Source organism: Eptesicus fuscus, chromosome 7 (assembly GCF_027574615.1).
Source record: "Eptesicus fuscus isolate TK198812 chromosome 7, DD_ASM_mEF_20220401, whole genome shotgun sequence".
In the NCBI taxonomy this organism is placed as follows: Eukaryota; Metazoa; Chordata; class Mammalia; order Chiroptera; family Vespertilionidae; genus Eptesicus; species Eptesicus fuscus.
In genome coordinates this window covers 97,366,063-97,386,077 of record NC_072479.1, presented here as the reverse complement: position 1 = coordinate 97,386,077, position 20,015 = coordinate 97,366,063, and the positions used below count along the sequence as shown (strand labels likewise).

General features: G+C 51.0%; 1 protein-coding gene and 1 long non-coding RNA gene across 4 annotated transcripts in view; one reads left to right on the top strand and one right to left on the bottom strand.

The window, feature by feature from the left end:
* Positions 1–288: 288 nt before the first annotated feature.
* ABTB3 (ankyrin repeat and BTB domain containing 3) overlaps positions 289–20,015 on the bottom strand; it is a 258,580-nt gene continuing 238,853 nt past the window's right edge. The window contains 5 exon segments of the mRNA XM_008144713.3: positions 289–2,005; positions 10,142–10,255; positions 12,524–12,592; positions 16,096–16,177; positions 18,473–18,575. Of these exon segments, the coding sequence (XP_008142935.2) occupies positions 1,796–2,005; positions 10,142–10,255; positions 12,524–12,592; positions 16,096–16,177; positions 18,473–18,575 (578 nt within the window). The 3' untranslated portion in view covers positions 289–1,795.
* Positions 9,847–12,623, top strand: LOC114232656 (uncharacterized). 3 transcript variants are annotated; one of them, XR_008556669.1, is made up of 4 exons: positions 9,847–9,924; positions 10,170–10,299; positions 11,793–11,933; positions 12,554–12,575. It is a non-coding gene; the product is annotated as an uncharacterized LOC114232656 (long non-coding RNA). The 3 variants fall into 3 exon arrangements; XR_008556670.1 differs by lacking the exon at positions 11,793–11,933 and having other exon boundaries at positions 12,554–12,623; XR_008556671.1 differs by lacking the exons at positions 11,793–11,933; positions 12,554–12,575 and adding an exon at positions 10,710–10,893.

The window sequence follows — 20,015 nt, the reverse complement described above, 5'->3', positions numbered from 1 at the left end:
AGGGCCTGAGGAGGTTTGCAAATGACCAGGTGGAAGAGAGGCCTTGCGTATGGGCATCACAGAAGAACCAGCAGTGAAGACAGACGTGGCCCGGGGTCTCCACGGTCACCCCATGAAACAGAGCACAACGCTGGTCCTCTGAACAGTGGCTCAGGGAGCAGGTACGATGGGCGAACAGCGGCTCCTTTGAAATTCAGGATCTGCTCACGGCTTCCCAAAGGCATGCTAGGAAATAGGTTTATCGACGAAACCTGGCCATCCCCAGGGGTATAAGTCATTCCTCCTAGTTTTCACTACATGTAGCTAGGTTTCAAAGGAAAGGACAAGAACAGAGGCAGCAACTCAAACATTATTTGGAATATTGTGGCACTTCACCCATTGGTAACAACCTGGGTGGACCTAGAAGATACTATGCTAAGTGAAATAAGTCACCCATCTCTGTTGCTTATAATATATGGCAGAGCAAATGGAACCCTGTGGATATAAACTTTCATTATAGATAACCCTATACTGTACACTCTCCAAATACAGAAAGAAGCCGTCCTATCATATAGGTCTCATCTTGAAAAATAATCTAACATAGTCATAGGCTCTGGCTAGTAACAAACTATTAACATCTTCTGAGAATACAGAGAAAACTCTGGAATTACTAGTAAATTCTCTGACGTGCTTTCCTCTCCCCCCGCCCCCCCCCCATTCAGCATCATCTATGAACACATATGTGCAAAAGCATCCCCAGAATCATTCATAATTAGGAAAAGAAATGGATACGTTCGTTTCACCCAATGGACTTTTAGCAGGAAGTGATGGCATATGTGTGTTGTGGTTTTTTGTTTTTTTTTTTTTTACCTTGGCAAAAATGAAGCACAAACATAACATCTCACAGGTGCGGCCCATGCAAATGCATGTTTTCTTATGTGGGGCTATTTCAATCTCACCCCGAAACCACAGCTAGCATGCAGGCTGTTTTCGACTACGGAGTGAGAGAGGACTATTGGCAGTGCACCTCGTTTGTGTAACCGTGATCGCTAAGGCAGGAGGACGATGTCACCTTGGATAGAATATCAGCGATGTCTTGTCAGATGCAGGTTTATACAGTGTGGACCTGTGTCTTACTGTTGTTGTTGTTTTTTTTAAAGAAAAAAAAAATCTCAAAACACAGATCCCTAAACACAATTCAGTTGAAAACGAACTGTTATGCTTTTAGAAATAGATTTTAAACTACAGGCTGCCCTGTGTGTGTGTGTGTGTGTGTGTGTGTGTGTGTGTGTGTGTCTTAATGAACATTTTAAAAAGTTCCCACCCCTAAAAATTTGTCAAATGATTTCTTCGTTGTTGGTAACAGTCTCACCAATCGGCGATCGGGGTTGACTCTTGCTCAGCTGTGGCTGCTACGGTCCTTGGTGTGTAACTCAACTCTCCGCAGTTAGGTGCTCCAGCTGCCCACCGGGAACCCGGACGACCTGTGGTTCCCAGTCCATCCTTCTGACAGTGGTCCCCACAATAGATGCTCAGCGACCCAGCGGCGCCTTTGGGTGGGGGTTAGCTTGGCGGCCCCTGGTTGGCCTTCAAGCTCTGGACCCGGCTGCGCTCTGCTCTGCAGACCAGCGGGATGTCCTTTGCTGTTCAACAGGAACCCGTGGAGCTGAATTTGCTTATTCAAGGGGACCCGAGGCAGTGGAGGCAGCTCCCTGGCCCAGCCGAAAGCAGACGCCGGGTGAGATGTGTGTTTGTGTGGAGCCAGCGCTGCAGGAGCACTGGAACGTCCCGGGGAGCGGTCCCTGCACCGGACGCTTCATACGATGGAGCCTTTGGAAGACGACAAGTGGATGGACTGAATCCTGATGGCCAACGTCCTCTGTAAGTCCTGGAGCACATCCTGGCCCGTGCCTTCGCTGTTCTTGTCGTAGAGGAGCTGCTTGAACGCTTCGTTCTCGATGAGGACCACCATGTTTTTGAGAAAGTAGCCTTCACAATACGCGGAGAGCTCGGTGACTCCGAGGAACTGCGGGGAGTGGAGAAGAAGCGGGAGATGGTTATGGCTCTGAGACGCACCCGATGGCTTCCCTAGGGAATAACGGCGGACACCTATCACCGTAGGTTGACTGGGAAAGTGGCCCTGCTCCTCCACCCTTGGCTGCGGTCACGCTCTTGGGGCATGACTTTGAAGCTCCTTCATCGAAGGGCTGGAGTCTGTCTCTTGGGCTTGTGACCTGCTCAGGCCCACAGAACATGGTAGAAGGGGGAGTCACCAGCTCTGAGCTACATTCACGTGGCAGGGGGCTCTTTCTCTCAGGACCCAGCCTCCGCCACAAAAACAAGCCTGAGCCAGCCGGTCTGGAGGTGAGGGACCACGTGAGACCGAGTGGAGTCAACCCAGCTGTCCCAGCTGAAACCTCTGACAGCAACAGGGTCCAGCCAGGATCAGCAGAGCCAGCCAAGATCAACCAGCCAGCTGACCTCAGAAGCAAGCCCCGCTGAGACCAGAACCTTTCAGCCTTGCCGGTGACTCTCGTACGCGAGATAAGCGCTCACTGTTTCGGCCCCTGGGTTTTGTGTGTTTCTTCGTAACACTATAGATCACTGGCACGTGAATGGAGTTGTAGACACAATCCTAAGGTTGTTACAAGTATTAACTCATTTAATTCTCACAACAATCCTATGAGTGGGGCACTGACTACCTACCCAATGTCTTTTTTTTAAAAAAATATATTTTATTGATTTTCCACAGAGAGGAAGGGAGAGGGATAGAGAACTAGAAACATCGATGAGAGAGAAACATCGACCAGCTGCCTCCTGCACACCCCCTACTGGGGATGTGCCCGCAACCAATGTACATGCTCTTGACCGGAATCGAACCTGGGACCTTTCAGTCCGCAGACCGATGCTCTATCCACTGAGCCAAACCGGTTTCAGCCTACCCAATGTCTTTAGGGCAGGGGTGATTTTTGCCTCCCAGGAGACACTGGGGAAAGCCTGGAGCTATTTTTGGTCGTCACGAATGGGCTGGTGATGGTGTGTGTACCACAGGCATCTAATCGGTAGAGGCCATGGTGCTAAACATCCCCACGATGGGCAGTCCCCACAGCGAAGAATTGTGCAGCCTGAACTCTGAGTAGTGCTGAGCTTGAGAAACTGGTCTAGAGACGCGGTTCCCGATAGACTACACCAGTATAGGAGGCACTTCGGCAGCCTGGCTCACCGTTAGAAGCCCAAGCAGAAGGCGTGGCGTTTGGCAGACACCTCATGTCTGAGGAATGTGTGAACGAACGGTTAATTCTCAGAGCAGTGAAACTAACGGCAATCATTTATCGAGAGCTTACAATGTGCCGGGCACCTTGCTGGGCATTTCACAGGCATCATCCCATTTGATTCTCAAATTTCCCTGAGGCAGGTAGCATTACCACCTCCAATTCATGGATAAGGAAATGGAGATAAGAGCACGGATCACTCACAAAAATTCATACAACGTGTCCAGGGCAGAACCAGGAACTGAACCCTTAAGGTTGTGCTTGACCCATGAGGACGCACTGCCTTGGGCCTGAGGCCTTTAAGGGTAGGTCTTTAACCTCACAGCATGTGAAGGAGGAATGCTCGTTCGAGCTGCAGAAGCAGATGTGCATGTGTGGCTCGGCCGTCTGTCTTTAGCCCTACTCTGCCGTCGTCAAAGCTTGCAGGTCTGTCGATCACAATGAACTGGAGGCTCAGGAAGTGGCTGGGAAGGGCTCCTGGAGGTGACATCCTGCTGCTTTCTTTAGATGCCGTGTCATCCTTCTGAATGCTCGAATATTCTGTCCTTTAGACCAGAGATGCGCTTTAAGTTGTCAGGTGTGGCATGGTGACATGACGACGAGGCAGTGCCAACAGGGTGATGGTAGAATGAGCCGGAAGACCTGGGTTCCAGTTGGGGCTCCCCCACCTTGTGAATATGTGACCAGGGCTGGGTCACTTGGGCTCTGGCTTTGGGTTCCTCATTTTCAAAATGGGAATTATGACCCTTGCAACACAGACCTGTTGGCGGGATTCCATGGGATATGATTGACGGCAGGACTCTGTCATCGTCACCCTCAGAGGAGGCACGTTGGAAGGTAGCTGAGGGAGGGGGCTCTGGAATCTGCCTGGGTTTTGAGTCCAGACTTTGCCACTCACTAGCCATCTGCTGTTGGGAAAGTTATTTAATCTCTCTGTGCCTCAGTATTCTTATCCATAAAATGGGGATCAAAATAGTACCTAATGAGCTGTTGCTGAGATTAAATGAGATAATACACGGAGCATCCAGAACACTGGTTGTAATCAGTAGCCACTCCCTGTCAGTTGTCATGATAAATGTAGACTATAATTCTTCTTCTTCTCCTCAATAACTTGTATTGGTGACCCATGTGTACAAAGTGGCCAGGATGTGGTAAGAAGAGTTGACTGTGTCTGCAGAACCCAGCTCAGCTACCTGGCTTGTAACCTTGAACTCGCTGACATCATGTGTTAATCTACGGAGCCAACAGCCCGACTGTCTATATAAAGACCATGTGAAACCAAATTGAAAACAACAAAACAACCTGACTAAAAAAAAGGGCAGAGGATCTGAATAGGTATTTTTCCAAGGAAGACATTTAGACAGCACACAAGGACAGTAGAGGTGTTTAACATTACTGATTATCAGAAAAATGAAAATCAAACCCACAATAATGTACCACCTCATTCCTGTTAGAATGGCTATCATCAAAAAGACAAGAAACAAGTGTTGGAAAGGATGTGGAGAAAAGGGAACCCTTGTATGCTGTTGGTGATATTGTAAATTGGTGCAGCCACTGTGAAAATCAGTACAGAGGTTCCTCATAAAATTAAGCATAGAACTACCTTATGATCTAGCTATTCCACTTCTGGGTATTTATCCAAAAAATATAAAAACACTAATTTCAAAAGATACATGCACCTCTATCTTCATTGCAGCATTATTTACAATAGCCAAGACATAGGAACAACCTAAGTGTCTATTGATTAATGAATGGATATAGAAGATGGTTTTACATATATATATATATATATATATCACCTTCTACACACACACACACACACACACACATACACACACACAATGGAATACTACTCAGCCCTAAAAATGATGAAACATTGCCATTTGCAGCAACATAGATAAACCTTAAGGTTTTATTATGCTAAGTGAAATTAGTCGGACAAAAAAAGAACAAAAGCCATATGGTTTTACTCATATATGAAATATAAAACAAGAAAGAAATGAACAAACAAAAATGAAAAACAAGCCCATAGATACAGACAACAGATTGGTGGTTACGAGAGGGGAAGTAGGTTGAGAGAGGGCGTGGTGACGGATGGAAACTAGAATATTGGTAGTGAGCACCCTATAGTGTACACAGATATCAAATTACAATGTTGTACAGTTTGGCTCAGTGGATAGAGCGTCGGCCTGCGGGCTGAAGGGTCCCGGGTTCAATTCCGGTCAAGTGTACATATCTCAGTTGCAGGCTCCTCCCCTGCCCGGGCTCTGGTCAGGGCATGTGCAGGAGGCAACCCATCGATGTGTCTCTCTCACATTGATGTTTCTCTCTGTCTTTCCCTCTCCCTTCCACTCTCTCTAAAACTCAATGGAAAAATATCCTCGGGTGAGGATTAACAAAATTAATAATAAAAACATGTTGTACACTTGAAACTTATATAAAGTTATTAACCAATGTTACCACACACACAAAAAGTTCTTCCACAGTGCTGGAGCACAGATACAAAAAACCATGTGCAATCCTGTACAAGTCAAATCACTTTTCTGGGCCTCAGTTTTCCAAGCTACAGAACGAGGCGGGTAGACGGGAGGGAGCCATACTCGGGTGCATTTGGGATGCGGACACACCAGGGAATTCTGTGGTCTCTGAAAGACTGGGGACTATACGTGAGACACTTGTCCATGTCCACACAGCTAATTACTAACAGAATCGGGGCCAAAACTTTCATCTCCCAGACCAGCGATTTTACCCTTTTCACCTCATGGCACACATGAACTAATTACTAAAATTCTATGGCACACCAAAAAATATATATTTTTTGCTGATCTGACAAAAAAATATGTATAATTAAAAAAATATATATTTTATTGATTTTTTTTTACAGAGAGGAAGGGAGAGGGAGAGAGAGTTAGAAACATCGATGAGAGAGAAACATCGATCAGCTGCCTCCTGCACACTCCCCACTGGGAATGTGCCCGCAACCAAGGTACATGCCCTTGACCAGAATTGAACCCAGGATCCTTGAGTCCGCAGGCCGACGCTCTATCCACTGAGCCAAACCAGCGAGGGCTTGTATAATTTTTATTCATTCACAATGGACAGTTATTGTGTTGGCAATTGTCATTCTTTTATTTGACAATCTAAGGGAGAAGAGGTCAATGCCTGCATGTTTTATTTTATTTATTTTAAAAAATCTTTATTGATTTCAGAGAGGAAGGGAGAGGGAAAGAGAGATAGAAACAATGATGAGAGAGAATCATTGATTGGCTGCCTCCTGCACGTCCCCCACTGGGGATCAAGCCCACAACCCAGGCACGTGCCCTTGACTGGAATCAAACCCAGGACTCTTCAGTCCACAGGCTGACGCTCTAGCCACTGAGCCAAACCAGTTAGGGCTGCCTGCATGTTTTAAAAATTCTTGCGGCATACAGGTTGAAAATCACTGTCCTAGACCAATGGTTGACTAAACTACAGGCCCGCTACGTGTTTTTGTTAATAAAGTTTTATTGGAACACAGCCACACCCATTCATTTATATATTGTCTGTGGCTGCTTTTGCACTGCAATGGCAGAATTAAGTAGGTACCTAAGGAATCGTATGGCTTGTGTGGAAATATTTACCGGGCCCCTCACAGAAAAGGTTTGCTGGCTCCGGAGCCTCTGATGGCCCTCGTTTGGGACAGCTTTGCTGGTTAAGAAAGGATGGCTAAGCCGAGCATTTAAGGAATGGGCTTCTCATCTGTATCAAACTCCACAGCTGTCTCAGTTAGATGGGGTATGGAGGTAATGTTGCCATGGCCTTACTGACGCTTGGAACAGGGTGGTTAGCAAGGAAATGCCTGCATTTCCTGTGGTTCTACACCAAGTGCTGGTTTCTTTCCTTTTGTTCTCTTTCACTACATCAGCCCCCATTTGCAGCACAATCTGTCAGTAATAGAATCCACACGGCACGTGGTCGTTGGCGGGGGCTGCAGTGTCCACAGCGCAGGGGGGCAGGGCAGGGGCGCGGGCACTGCCCAGGCCTCCATGCCCGTGTTCCCAGGAAGGACAGGCGTCTGCACTGGAAACGCTCCAGGATGTGGCCTGGGAGGCCGAGGCCGGTGTCTGTAAAAGGCAAAGCTCTGGCTGCAGAGGTACCTACATGAAAGAGAGCTCTCTGCCACAGATGTTCTCGGCCTGTGGCACAAACGAGCGCCCAGCCGGGGCTCACGTTGCACGGGGCTGCATTATTAAATAGCGAGATAGCGACCGAGGCTGCCTGCCAAGGAGCATGAAGAGATTAAAATGGGATTGTGGAATGCAGGCCTTACCACCAAGGCGATGGGCACGGCAAAGCCACGTGTGATGTGGGGTTCACAGGGCAATTTGCGTGTCCCTGCCTGGGGGGGTGGGGGACGGAGGACCACAGACTGATCAGGCTCTCTTCCTGGGGAGAGAGAGTCTTTCTGGACGCTTTTCTGCAAAGTAATCAGTTTAAGATTTTTTTTTTTTAAGGCTGTGTCCTGCCTGAACCAGTTTGGCTCAGTGGATAGAGCGTCGGCCTGCGGACTGAAGGGTCCTGGGTTCGATTCCGGTCAAGGGCATGTACCTTGGTTGCAAGCACATCCCCAATAGGGGGTGTGCAGGAGGCAGCTGATCGATGCTTCTCTCTCACTGATGTTTCTAACTCTCTATCGCTCTCCCCTCCTCTCTGTAAAAAATCAATAAAATATATTTTAAAAAAATAAAAGATTGTGTCCTGAGAAACCAGATTTTGGTAAAACTGTCACTTAACCAAAACACCCAGTGCTGTGTGTGTGTGTGTGTGTGTGTGTGTGTGTGTGCATGTATGAAGTAAGTAGCCTGGTTCTACCTTTGATTTACTGATGACCAATCAGAAAATATTTTTTTAGTATCAAGGATCATTGCAAATATTTCAAACAATTTTTTAGGCCACCCAGTAAACCCAAAGTTAAGAACCTGTGCTTTGGAGTCAGACAAATCTAGGTTTACACTCCTGGGTACATACCCCAAAGAACTGAAACCAGGGGCTCGAACCCAGGGTTTGTCCGCCATGTTCACAGCAGCATTATTCACAATAGCCAAAAGGTGGAAGCAACCTAAATGTCAATGGTGGATGAATGGATAAACACCGTGTGGTGTATACGTATATTACTCAGCCTTAAAAAGGAAGGAAACTCTGACACATGCCGAGACATGGATGAACCGTGAGGACATGGTGCTAAGTGAAATAAGCCAGTCACAAGAGGACAAATACTGTGTGATTCCACTTCCATGAGATCCCTAGAACAGTCAGACTCACAGAGACAGAAAGTAAAATGGTGGTTTCCGGCGGCTGGGTGGAGAGGGACATGGGGAGTTAGTGTTTAATGGGTACAGAGTTTCCATGTGAGAAGATGAAAACTCTGGAGATGGAGGGTGGTGATGGCTGCATAGCAATGTGAATGGACTTAATTGTACTGAACTGCACATTTAGAAATGGTTAAAATGTGCACTGCATGTGACATATATTGTACCACAATAAGAAAACAACCCCTCAGTAATCGCTGTGTGACCTTAAGCAAGTTACTTAACCTCTCTGTGCCTGTTTCCTTATTATGACATGGGACCGATGATAGCGTTTATCTAAAAGGGTTCTGGTGAAGATTAAGAGAGGTGGTGCACCAAGGCTGTTAGCACAGGAGCCTGCACATGAAAAGGAATTGTTGAATGTTGGTTTAAGACAGAAAATAACATCTCACACGCAACCCGATTTTTCCCGATGAGCCAGGAGAGAATTAATCAGCTGTCGCTCCGCAGAGATGTGGATGTCAGAGGCAAGGACACCGAGCTCCAGTTACCGAAAGTTTTTTGTTTGTTTTTAATTGATTCCTGATCTTATCTCATCATTTCTTCCTAGCGAATGTTAATCCCCCGTCCTGAGCACAGGAAACAGCAGGAAGCGGCACCCGGGCTAATTAATCCTCTTGGTCCCAGATCCCCACGGGTGAGATGAACTAGATTCAAACCAGTGGGTCCCGGAAACTGGAGTGAAGACTGGCCTTGGAGCTGAAGTCACAACAGTCACCCTGGGAGCTCGTCAAAAATACAGGTTCCCGGGTCCCCCTGCCGGGACCTGGCTGTGGCCACGGGGCGGGAACTAAGCAGATTTAAACTCTCCCCTAGTGATGCTGATTAGTAGTGTCCCACCTGTCCCTGGCTCTCCCCAGTCCTGACACCCTGTTCTCAACCTTGGCCACATCCGAGAATCACAGGGGGAGCTTCGAAAAACACCCTCTCTCCCGGCTCCCCCCCAACCCCCCCGCAGAGCTTGAATGACTTGCTCTGCGAGAGGTCCCAGGACCAGGGATTTTAAGTGAGCGTCCGGCTGATGCTCCTGTGCGGCCCGTGCTGGCAACCACGGCGCCAGAATCACCTGCGAAGCCACGGGGGCGGGGGGGCCTCCCCCAGAGTTTCTGATTCTGTAGGTCGGGATGGGGCTCTAGAATGTACACTCCCAACAGGTTCCCTGGGGGTGTGGATGGAGCTGGATTGGAGCCCACACTCCGAGAACCTCTGTTCCAGAACCTGGCTCCGCCCAGCCGCGGGGGCTGCGCCTGGGAGCCTGTCACACCTGCGGGACCCAGTGGCCACCTGCGGCTGAAGCAGCCTGCAATGCGGGGCACGGGCACTCGGTAAAAACAACCCAGCTTCGGGGACTTCTGGGTTCCCGCTTGCATCTGGAGGGGAGGGAGGAAGGGACGGGCATTATTCCAGAGCTGGGAGGTCGCAGGCGGGTCAGTCCCGGGTGAGCGGGCCCGGCCTGGGCTCGGCCTGTCTGGGTCTGACCGTGCGGGGACACCTCGCCCGCGTGCGCGCACGGTCAGCTGGGGCAGCGCGAGCGGCCCTTACCTTGGCGTGGCTGTAAATGTCCACGCAGTTGTCCGTGTTGATGCCTTTGGCACAGATAATCTCACAGTGTCGCTGCAGAGCCTCCAGCTGGAAAAATTTAGCCGCCGACAGAAGCTAAAAAACCGTAAAAGAGCCCGTTAGAGGTTGGGAGGTGGAAGGTGAGGAAAATCCCCCTGCTCCACAGCGGTGGCCCGAGGTGAAGGGACCGGGAATACTGTGGGCACGTCACCTTCATTTTAAAGCGCGGAGGTGACACGGGAGGAATGAGACACAGCAGTGGAACTCTGTCGTGGGGAAGGTGGCTCAGAGGAAGGGTGGGCTGGGAGGGAACCACACTCACATCTACTAGAGCAGGAGGTCAAGCAAAATGCCTAAAACGGTTCTGTCCAGAAGTCAGGGTGAATGGCATTCGTTAGCAAGATGGATATGGACGTGGCTGGCTCCTTGTCCATCTAGGACTCCACTCAAGTATCACCTCCTCCGAGAAGCCTCCCAGACTACCTCATCTCAGGTGGCCTCCCTCCATCTCCGCCTGTCCCCCACGACCCGGTCTTTCTCCTCCTCACAGCCCTTCTCACACCAGACATGATGTCATGCCCGTCGCCTCCCCAGCGTCTGGGAGGGCAGGGATCGCCGTCTGTTGACATCCCAGCCGGGCAAGTGACTTGGCAGAAGTGTGCTGAGAGACGGCAGGCTTGGGGGAGGAGAAGAAAGAGCTAAAACACCCGTCAAAGGGACTGCCTTTGGGGAAAGGCTTGGGGGGCCGGGGGCTGGGTGAACTGCTCTTTTTAAACAAACCCTTCTGTATTATTTACATGATCTAAATATACGTTCATTATTTTGATTTGAAAAGAATTTTTAAACATGTGTACAGCCTGGCTGGTGTGGCTCAGTGGATTGAGTGTCATCTATGCACCAAGAGGTCGCTGGTTTGATTCCTAGTCAGGGTGCATGCCTGGGGTGTGGGCTTGATCCCCAGTAGGGGGTGTGCAGGAGGCAGCCAATTGATGTTTCACTCTTACTGATGTTTCTCTCTCTCTCCCTCTCCCTCTCAAGTCAATTAAAAGGAAACAAAAACCCATAAAATTACACCAGGACTTGTAAAATTGTGAAATAATTGAGGAAAAAAAAAGTTTACAAAAGAGCCTGTGTCCTGAGACTGTAGCCTGGGGCTGAAGGAGAGGAGAAGGTCAGAGGGGTGGTTCAGAGAGACAGGAGAGTAACTTTTGGGGGGGAGGGCAGGGGCACTGACCACTGAGGGCTGTTTACAAAGCACTTCATCTGTATCTCATTTACTCAGGAAGCTTTCACGGAGTAAGAAAGGGATAAAGCGGCCACACTGTGAGGACACTGCTCTATGGCACCCACTATGTGCCAGGCACTGTCCTAAGCACCTGATACACAGGAACTCTTAAAATCCTAAAACCCCAATGAGGTAGAATTATCCCCCCCATTTTATAGGTGAGGAAACTGAGGCTCAGAGCAGTTAAATACTTGTCCCAGATCACACAGCTCAGAAGGGGCAGAGCCTGGATTTAAACCCAGTCTGGCCCAGAGTCCACGCTTTAACCGGTGGGTAGCGTTCTGACATCTCTGCTCGTCAGGGACCCTGGACTTCAGACGCCTGAATGGGGTCCTGTGTCTTGCTCAGGAGCAGAGTGATTTGGGCTTTTGGTTCAAAGCTTCCACCTTGGAATCGGAAAACCAACGAGGGTTCCGCTTCGAGGAGGGAGCAGGGGAGATCCTGAGGCTGGCTTGCGTTTCCTCTCAGGACAGAAAAGAGCAGGAACAGGTCCCCTGCCAAGGGCTGAATCCCCGAGGCAGACAGACGCGAGTGAGGGGCGGCTGGGGTGCTGCGGAGTGAGGGGCGGCCGGGGTGCTGCAGAGTGAGGGGTGGCCGGGGTGCTGCGGAGTGAGGGGTGGCCGGGGTGCTGCGGAGTGAGGGGTGGTCAACCTCAGTGAAACCAGGAGAGCTTAGTAACCGGCTCCCAGCCTCTGCTCAGGGCCAGAGCTGGGGTTTGAAGGCTGTTTTTAGATGATATAATTCTCTTACAAATGACCAGGGACAAGGCATCCAGGATAGTTCCTGATGAGGACATTGAGCCCCAGCTGTGCTTGCACACTCAGCCTCTTCAGTAAATTTCCTCTGCCCGCACCCCCACCCCCCACAACCACCTGCAAGCCAGTGAAAACGGTTTCAGTGAAGGGGTTTTGCTAGTGCATCAAGCACCCCACCCTTCCATGAGGAGTCAGACAGGACCCCCAAACCTGCATCCAAACGAAAACCCAACACGAGGTTCCCAGACCTGCCGACCTGTGTGCCATGACCTGAGTTTACAGAGGTGCCCTCCATCCCCCCCAATGCCACTGCGGATGCCTTACCTCCATTATCTCGTTGTTTTTAATGAGCAGCGACTCCGGGCCACCGTAGTAGAGATACTGCATGACCAGCTGGAAGGAAGGACACAGTATGCGAGGCGTCAGCCACACAGACACAGTCATCTTAAAGCCGCACTGACATCAATTCATTCTCCCAGAACGTTAATAAAGGCCAAACCAACAACAACAACCCTGAGGGCTGTTGACCAAGCACTTCATCCTGTTATCTCATTTACTCGGGGTTGGGCCGTGGCCCGCAAATGCTGCTCGTCGGGGGAGATCCCAGGCAAATGGCATTTAAATGGGGCTGCCCCACGTCACCTTCGGACGCTGCCAGCAAGGAGGTGAAACGCACCGTCACTAGGCCGCACGGCCTGGCTGCGGAGCTGTTTTTCTTGGCAGCTGTCAACCTGCATGAAGCCCGATTCAAAGGGCGCACAGCCTCACGGAGGCCCCGCGTCCAGGTGCAGCCTCAGCTGCGTCTGGCTCCCGACCGAGCATAATGTTAAGCGGTCGTGGAGAGAGGAAACGTAAGGCGGCCTCATTTACTAAAATCCTCCTGTCAGCATGGAAGCGAGGTGAACAGGCCCCTGGGAGCCTCCTCCTGGGTTGGATTCAGCCCGACGTGGCCTATTTCAAGCCACAAATGAGGCTTTTCTTCTTTTATGGGGAAGAAGGCAGGCGCAGGCCAAAGTCCCAGGGGCCTGCTCCCTGCCCCTCCCAGGAGCTCGAGGCCCCGGTGGCCGGCAAGCCTTTCCCATCAGAAGCAATTACAGGCCTCCAGTGCTCTGGGCTGCGCTTTCCCCGGCGCCGTCTCTTATTCCGAGAACCTGTTGAATTTGTTGAGTGCCTATTGCAAGACAGGTTCTTATTTTAGGAACCTCCCCAATTAGTCCCAGGCCTAATGGTGTAAGTCCCCCTTCCTGGCTCTCAGCGAGCTGGGGACCCGTGCACGTTCCGGCTCTAGCTCATGCTCCAAACTCTAACGGGCCCGGCTTCTGTCCTCAGGCCTGGGTGGGTTTTAGGGATGGCCCAAGCCGCCACCACAGGGAGGCAGTGAAGAGAACAGGTCCGGGTCTGAACCGAGTCAGCCAGGCCTGGGTCTGAACCTCAGCTCGGCTGTGACGAGCGGTGGGAGCTTGGGCACATCCTGTGTGTAAGGTGGGGGAAGAGCTACCGGGAGGGGCAGCTGGGAGGGCCCAAGGAGACGATGGGCGGCCGTGGTTCTCAGGGCGGTCCCTGGACCAGTAGCATCGGCATCACCTGGGTTCGTGTAAGACGTGCACCTTCTCAGGCCGCAGCCCAGCCTGACAGAATCGGGGATGCTGGAGGCGGGGCCCGGGAATCGGCATTGGGTCGTGGTTTCCGTGTTTTCACAAGCCCCCTCTGCCCACTGGGTATTTTGAAGCTAAGGTGTGAGAACCACTGTAACTGAGAGTGCTGGGGTAATGGGAGGAGGAGGGAGGCTCCCCAATGCTGATGCCTGGGCCTCGGCTCAGAGTCTGATCGAAATGATCTGATTTGTGGCCTGGTTATCGGGTGCTGTCAAAGCTCCCCAGGTGACTCTATGCAGCCCAGGTGAGAACCACCGGCTTGGAGCCTTACACAAAGGAAGCGCTCAAGAATACCAGTGCTCCCACTTAGGAAGTGTATTCCAGAACCAGACCTGCTGGTTCAAATCCTGGCTCTGTCACTAACTATCACTGAGACTAGGGGGCGCATCATTTAAGTCCTCTGGACCTCAGTTGTTTTATCTCCAAAAATGGCCAGAATAATCCAGATAACCACGTGCAAGCAGAGGCCGGTGCCTCATTCACAGTTGGAGCCTCATTAAGGTTTCTTCAACCCCCTCCCCACCCTGACCCTAAAGCCAAGCAGCGGTTTCATGGAAACTTTTAACCCCAACAGCTGCCGCCATTCTGCAAGGGGCTGTGGCCACTTTGCTCTCAGTAGGAAATGCGGTGAGGGGTTGGGGTGAGGGGCTGGGAAAAGGGGAAACAGGCACTCAGATGAGTGGGGGTGTGCCAACTCCCCAGTCCCATCCTGGGGCTCCAGCCTCCTCTCTGCTACCCCCACCCCAGTGGGACGGCTCACCCAGGCTGGCCTTGGCACCCCTTTCATCCACTCCCCAATGCTTAGTCCAAAGTAGCCCATTCAACAGGGACCTATGCTTAGCAGGGAAGTGGTGTATCCGTTATGCCTTAGAAAATAACCCACTTAATGAGCCTGAGAGAGTCTTGCCTATGGTTATTGGGAGAGAATTCCTTATTTTGAAGTTTCAACATAACAAGAAAAGTGCATCTCTAATGGTGGAAATGCAGACTTTGGGGCTAGTGCGAGGGTCCCTGGCAGCCCTCGGAACAGCAGGATCTGGGGCACCAGGGCCAACGGTGGAGGGAAGACCCGTCACCTGGCCTGTCTTCTCCCCACGCGGCTCACACAGGTGGTCCCAGTGTCCTTTCCATCTCTGCTATCCCTGAAGACCCAGCCAATGCACTGATCATCCCTTTCCCTCAGACATACCCCAGGGCTTCCCACTTCTGTGCCTTTGTTTATGTTTATGCTGTTCCTGGAAACTGAGGCTCAGGAAGATTGGGCCATTTGTCCAAGGTCCCATGAGGGACACTGATTTTAAACAGGGGGAGGCATCGGTTTAGAGAGAGCAATGCAGCATGGAAGTCCTGGAATGCAGCTCTGCCTTCCAGATCCAGAGGAGGACCCGGCTCCGTGACCCTGGTCCCGGCCGGCCTGGCCTCCTGCTCGTCTCTGAGATGTCTCTTCAACCGTCTTAGACCAGTGGTTGGCAAACTCATTAGTCAACAGAGCCAAATATCAACAGTACAACAATTGAAATTTCTTTTGAGAGCCAAATTTTTTAAACTTAAACTTCTTCTAACGCCACTTCTTCAAAATAGACTCGCCCAGGCCGTGGTATTTTGTGGAAGAGCCACACTCAAGGGGCCAAAGAGCCACATGTGGCTCGCAAGCCGCGGTTTGCCGACCACTGTCTTAGACTGAGAGGCTCCCGAGGGCTGGCTCGAGTCTTACCCACCTGCTTACTCTTTCCAGGACTGACCTTCCAGAATTGAACGGGAGGAAAACAAGGTCCAATTCAGACCCTGCCAAGCACCCTCCCAGCACGCCCACGTTGGCCTGCTAACCCTGGCTGGCGGAAGGACAGCACTGAGGGACCCCGATCTCCCCTGCAGGCCTGCCCTGGGAGGTGTAAGCAGCCCACCAGGCTCCAGGCCCTGGAGGAGACTCAGAGCTCCAGAAATAGGGTTGCAAAGCTGATCCAGGGGTGAATTTCTATGAGCAGCAAGCAGGCCCTTGTGGGGCACGACGTATGAATAGAGCATGGAGGAGGGTAGAAGGCTGCTGTGCCCCTCAGAGATGCCACGTAAACCACAACCCGCCCAATTAACAGTGCAGGGATGAATGGATGGTAAACGGGAAGGGCAGGGTGAGGAGGGGGACGGAGTGCAGGAGACTGATGGTTTGTTGCAGCGGCTAATCCACAGGCCAAGGACCGGAGGGAACCCCCGGTGCCCTGGGCCCACCCAGCAGGGGCTCACCTGAAAGATGGGGTACTTCACATAGCCGATCTCTATGCAGCTGCTGTCATTTGTTGGCTTGCTGGAGAGCAGGGCTTTGAACCTGAACAAGGTCACAAAAAGAGAAAAAGACTCGCAAGCACACCCACAGCTGGCAAGAAACGCGGCTCTTTCATCTCCCTGTCTCTGACACACAGCATGGACATCGCCACAGATTTCTTACTTTAACCCTCCCCCTCCCTGTAGGATACCGTAATCCAATCTGAAGTTAAACCTCAACTTAAAAGAACAGTGTTGCTCTAGCCGGTTTGGCTCAGTGGATAGAGCGTTGGCCTGTGGACTGAAGGGTCCCAGGTTCGATCCCCAGTAGAGGGTGTGCAGGAGGCAGCCAATCAATGATTCTCTCTTCATCATTGATGTTTCTTTCTCTCTCTCCTTCTCCCTTCTCAATTAAAAAAAAAAAAAAAAGAACAGCGTCATTTCTCAAGCAGGTGATTAGAAAAGAGCGAATGCCTTTGAAAACCCCATCTGTTCTGCAGGGCCCGTCACAAAGACTGCCTCCTCCAGGGAGCCTTCCCTGAGCTCCTGCTGGATCCTTTGCTGCTCAGGGAGTTTTCCAATCCCGCCTTCCCCCTCCCAAACAACCGCGGCTCCAGGCCGGCCGGGACTTCTGCCCTTTCTGCTTCTGCTGCATCCTCAGAGCCCAAGCCTGTCCGATGCATTGTGGGTACTGAGTCAACATCTGTTGACTACCTAGGGCTCCCCCATGGCTGACCTTCTGCCTGAGGTTTTAGATGCGCTTTCCTGCCGCCCACTAAACTATTGACTCCTCGAGGGTAGAGAACCTGCCACTGGAACACACTGATACTCAATCTATTTAGGAATAAGCTCTGTGTTTCCTTTTTTTTTTTTTTAAATTAAATGTTTAATCTTGAAATAATTATAGATTTATAGAAGACGTGCAAAGATAGTTCCTGCTTACCCTTCACCCAGTCCGCACTGCTGTTAACATCCTACACAGACAGCCATGGTCCCTTTGTCCGAACCAAGAAATGAATATGTTGCTATGGTACAATCAATGTCATCACGATATTGACCCGTTTTTTCAATAGCATCATAACTGAGAACTATGCAAGAGGCGGCATGTTTTTCTTGTGGTGGCAAAGCAGACATGTGGGCTCTCAGCCTCCCTCATCCTGGTCAGGTCCTCGGACCACGGGGTTCCACATGGTCAACCCTTCTCACCTCAAACCGAAAGGAGGAGGAAGGGCAGTGGTGGAGCTGGCTGAGGGTGTCAGACTGTTGTCCCCTCCACTGTCAGGGAAGAGGAAGGCTCACAGGACCCGTGTATTTCGGTGGCTTATGCCAAAGTTCCCTGACATGTGGAGAGCAGGCCTTCCCAGGCGGCTGTGTGTGAGGTTGTGCACGGCACGAGGCACCTGGCGGAGGGAGTGCAAACCTAATCCACGCTCCTCCCATGTGCTGCTTGCGAAGCTCTCCCCACACGTGCCCCATCTGCCTGGAGTCACAGGCGCCGAGTCACACAAAGGCGCTGGCTGCCGTTTATGCCGATGGCTGCCCACTAGTCTTTCTTTCTTTTTATTGTAAGTAAAACACACAGAACATGTCACTTACCATCTTAACCATTTTCAAGTGTACGGCCATGTTAATGTTAAGTATGTTCCCATTGTTGCACAGCCAATCCTAGAACTCACCAGGCGCTCATTAAACACTAGCTCCCCGCTCCTCCCCCCGGCCCCTGGCAACCACCGCTCTACTTCCTGTCTCTAAGGATTCGACTCCTCTAGGACCACATATGAATGGAATCAAACAGCATTTGTCTTTTGTGACTGGCTTATTTCACTTTGCATAATGTCCCCAAGGTTCATCCGTGTTGTAGCCCGTGTCAGAATTGCCTGCCTTTTCGAGGCTGAATAACACATGTGTACACCACATTGAGTTTATCCATTCGCCCACTGATGGACACCTGGGTTGCTTCTACCTTCTGGCTATTGTGAATAACGTTGCTATGATACAATGCACAAATGCCCTGCACGCTTTTTTTTTTTTGTGTGTGTTAATCCTCACCAAGGATATTTTTCCATTGATTTTTTAGAGAGTGGAAGGGAGGAGGAGAGACAGGGAGAGAAACATGGACGTGAGAGAAACCCATCGATTGGTGGCCTCTCGCACGCACCCTGGCATAACCCTTCAGTCTGCGGGCCGATGCCCTCTCCACTGAGCCAGACCGGTGAGGGTGCTCTGTACTCTTGAATCCTTGATTTGGAGAAGATAATCTGCCAGTCTGGTGGAGGTACCCCCAGAATTGAACTTCAGAGCATAGTAAAAGCAGCAGCCACACTCGTAATTCACCTGCTCTCCAAGCGGACGTACGTACCTCGGCGAGGCTGTAAATAGCAGCACTCTGTGAGCATAAAACGGTCTTCCTTCCACCAGGAAGGTGACATCAGACATTTCTTTATTGTTGAGGAAATGAGGATCTGGAGGAGGAAAGGAAAGAAAGGCAGCTTTAGCGGAGAGAAGGGCGTAGCTTGGATTCCAGGGGATGAAATACTCATTGGTGAGACAGGGACCACACAGGAGCAGAATCAATCAAAGGAACACTCATCACAGAAATCCAGTTTTTCCTAGGAAATCGTCCTAGCTTATTCGTGATTCAAAGTGGCACTTCCCCACAGAAGACTGACCCACGGCCCGAGTTCAGGTGGCTTCCAGGTGTGAGAGGTAAACACCTGCCCACCTGGCCTTGAAGACTGTCACCCGCCCTGGTTTCCCTCCTCCTCCCTGGCTCAGTGTCCTCCACCCTGGTGGCGGAAGTGGGTGAGAAAAGCTGCCCCCTTGCCACCGTGTTCCAGGCTTTTTGAAGTCCAGGCCCTTCTTTCCCTGGGTCAGTGACAAAGAGCCAGTCCCCTGACTCACCTCCAATCCTATCCTATATAATAAAAGGTTAATATGCAAATTGACCGAATGGCAGAATGACTGGTTGCTATGATGCACACTGACCACCAGGGGGCAGATGCTCAACGCAGGAGCTGCCCCCTGGTGATCAGTGTGCTCCCATAGGGGGAGTGCTGCTCAGCCAGAAGCTGGGCTCAGAGCTGAGGAGCGCAGTGGAGGTGGCGGGAGCCTCTCCCACCTCTGCGGCAGCACTAAGAATGTTCCATGGGGAGCAGGCCTAAGCCGTCAGTCGGACACCCCCCTGAGGGCTCCCGGACTGTGAGAGGGTGCAGGCTGGGCTGAGGGACCCCCCCTGAGTGCACAAATTTCATGCACTGGGCCTCTAGTAAGAACAGAAGATAGAACCAGTACTTATGGGGTGCTCATGACGTGCCAGGCACTGTGCAAGCTGGTCTAACACATGTCAGCTCATTCATTCCTGGGGGGTAGGTGTGCATTTGAGGAAACTGAGGCACGGACAGTTACAGTGACCTGCTTAAGCTGGTGACAGGTGGGGAAACCACCTGGTGAAGACTCATCACCACTGTGTATCCGCTCTTTGCCTCTCCCTCCGACCTGCACACTCTGGTGGGGCAGCACCGTGCCTGCCCTTTCCATATCCTTTCCTCAAGGATAGAGTAGAGCATAGTTAGAACGTGGGCTCTACTCAAGCAGGCGGTAGAGTATAGTTAGAACGTGGGCTCTCAAGCCAGAAATCTAAGTGACCTTGGGCAAGTTATTGAACCACTTCGTGCCACAGTTTCCACTCCTGTAAAATGGGAATAGTAATACCCGTTATATCCCGACATCCGAGAGTCAGAGTGAGCATTACATGAATTAATTCATGTGAAGCATAAATTAATGGCTGACACATACTGCCCCTCAGGGTTAGCCGAACATCTAGATGCTCAATGAACACTTTTTGAATGAATGAAAGCGTGCTCTGGCCATTGCTTTAGAGTCACGTTGTCGGAGGTTGTCAA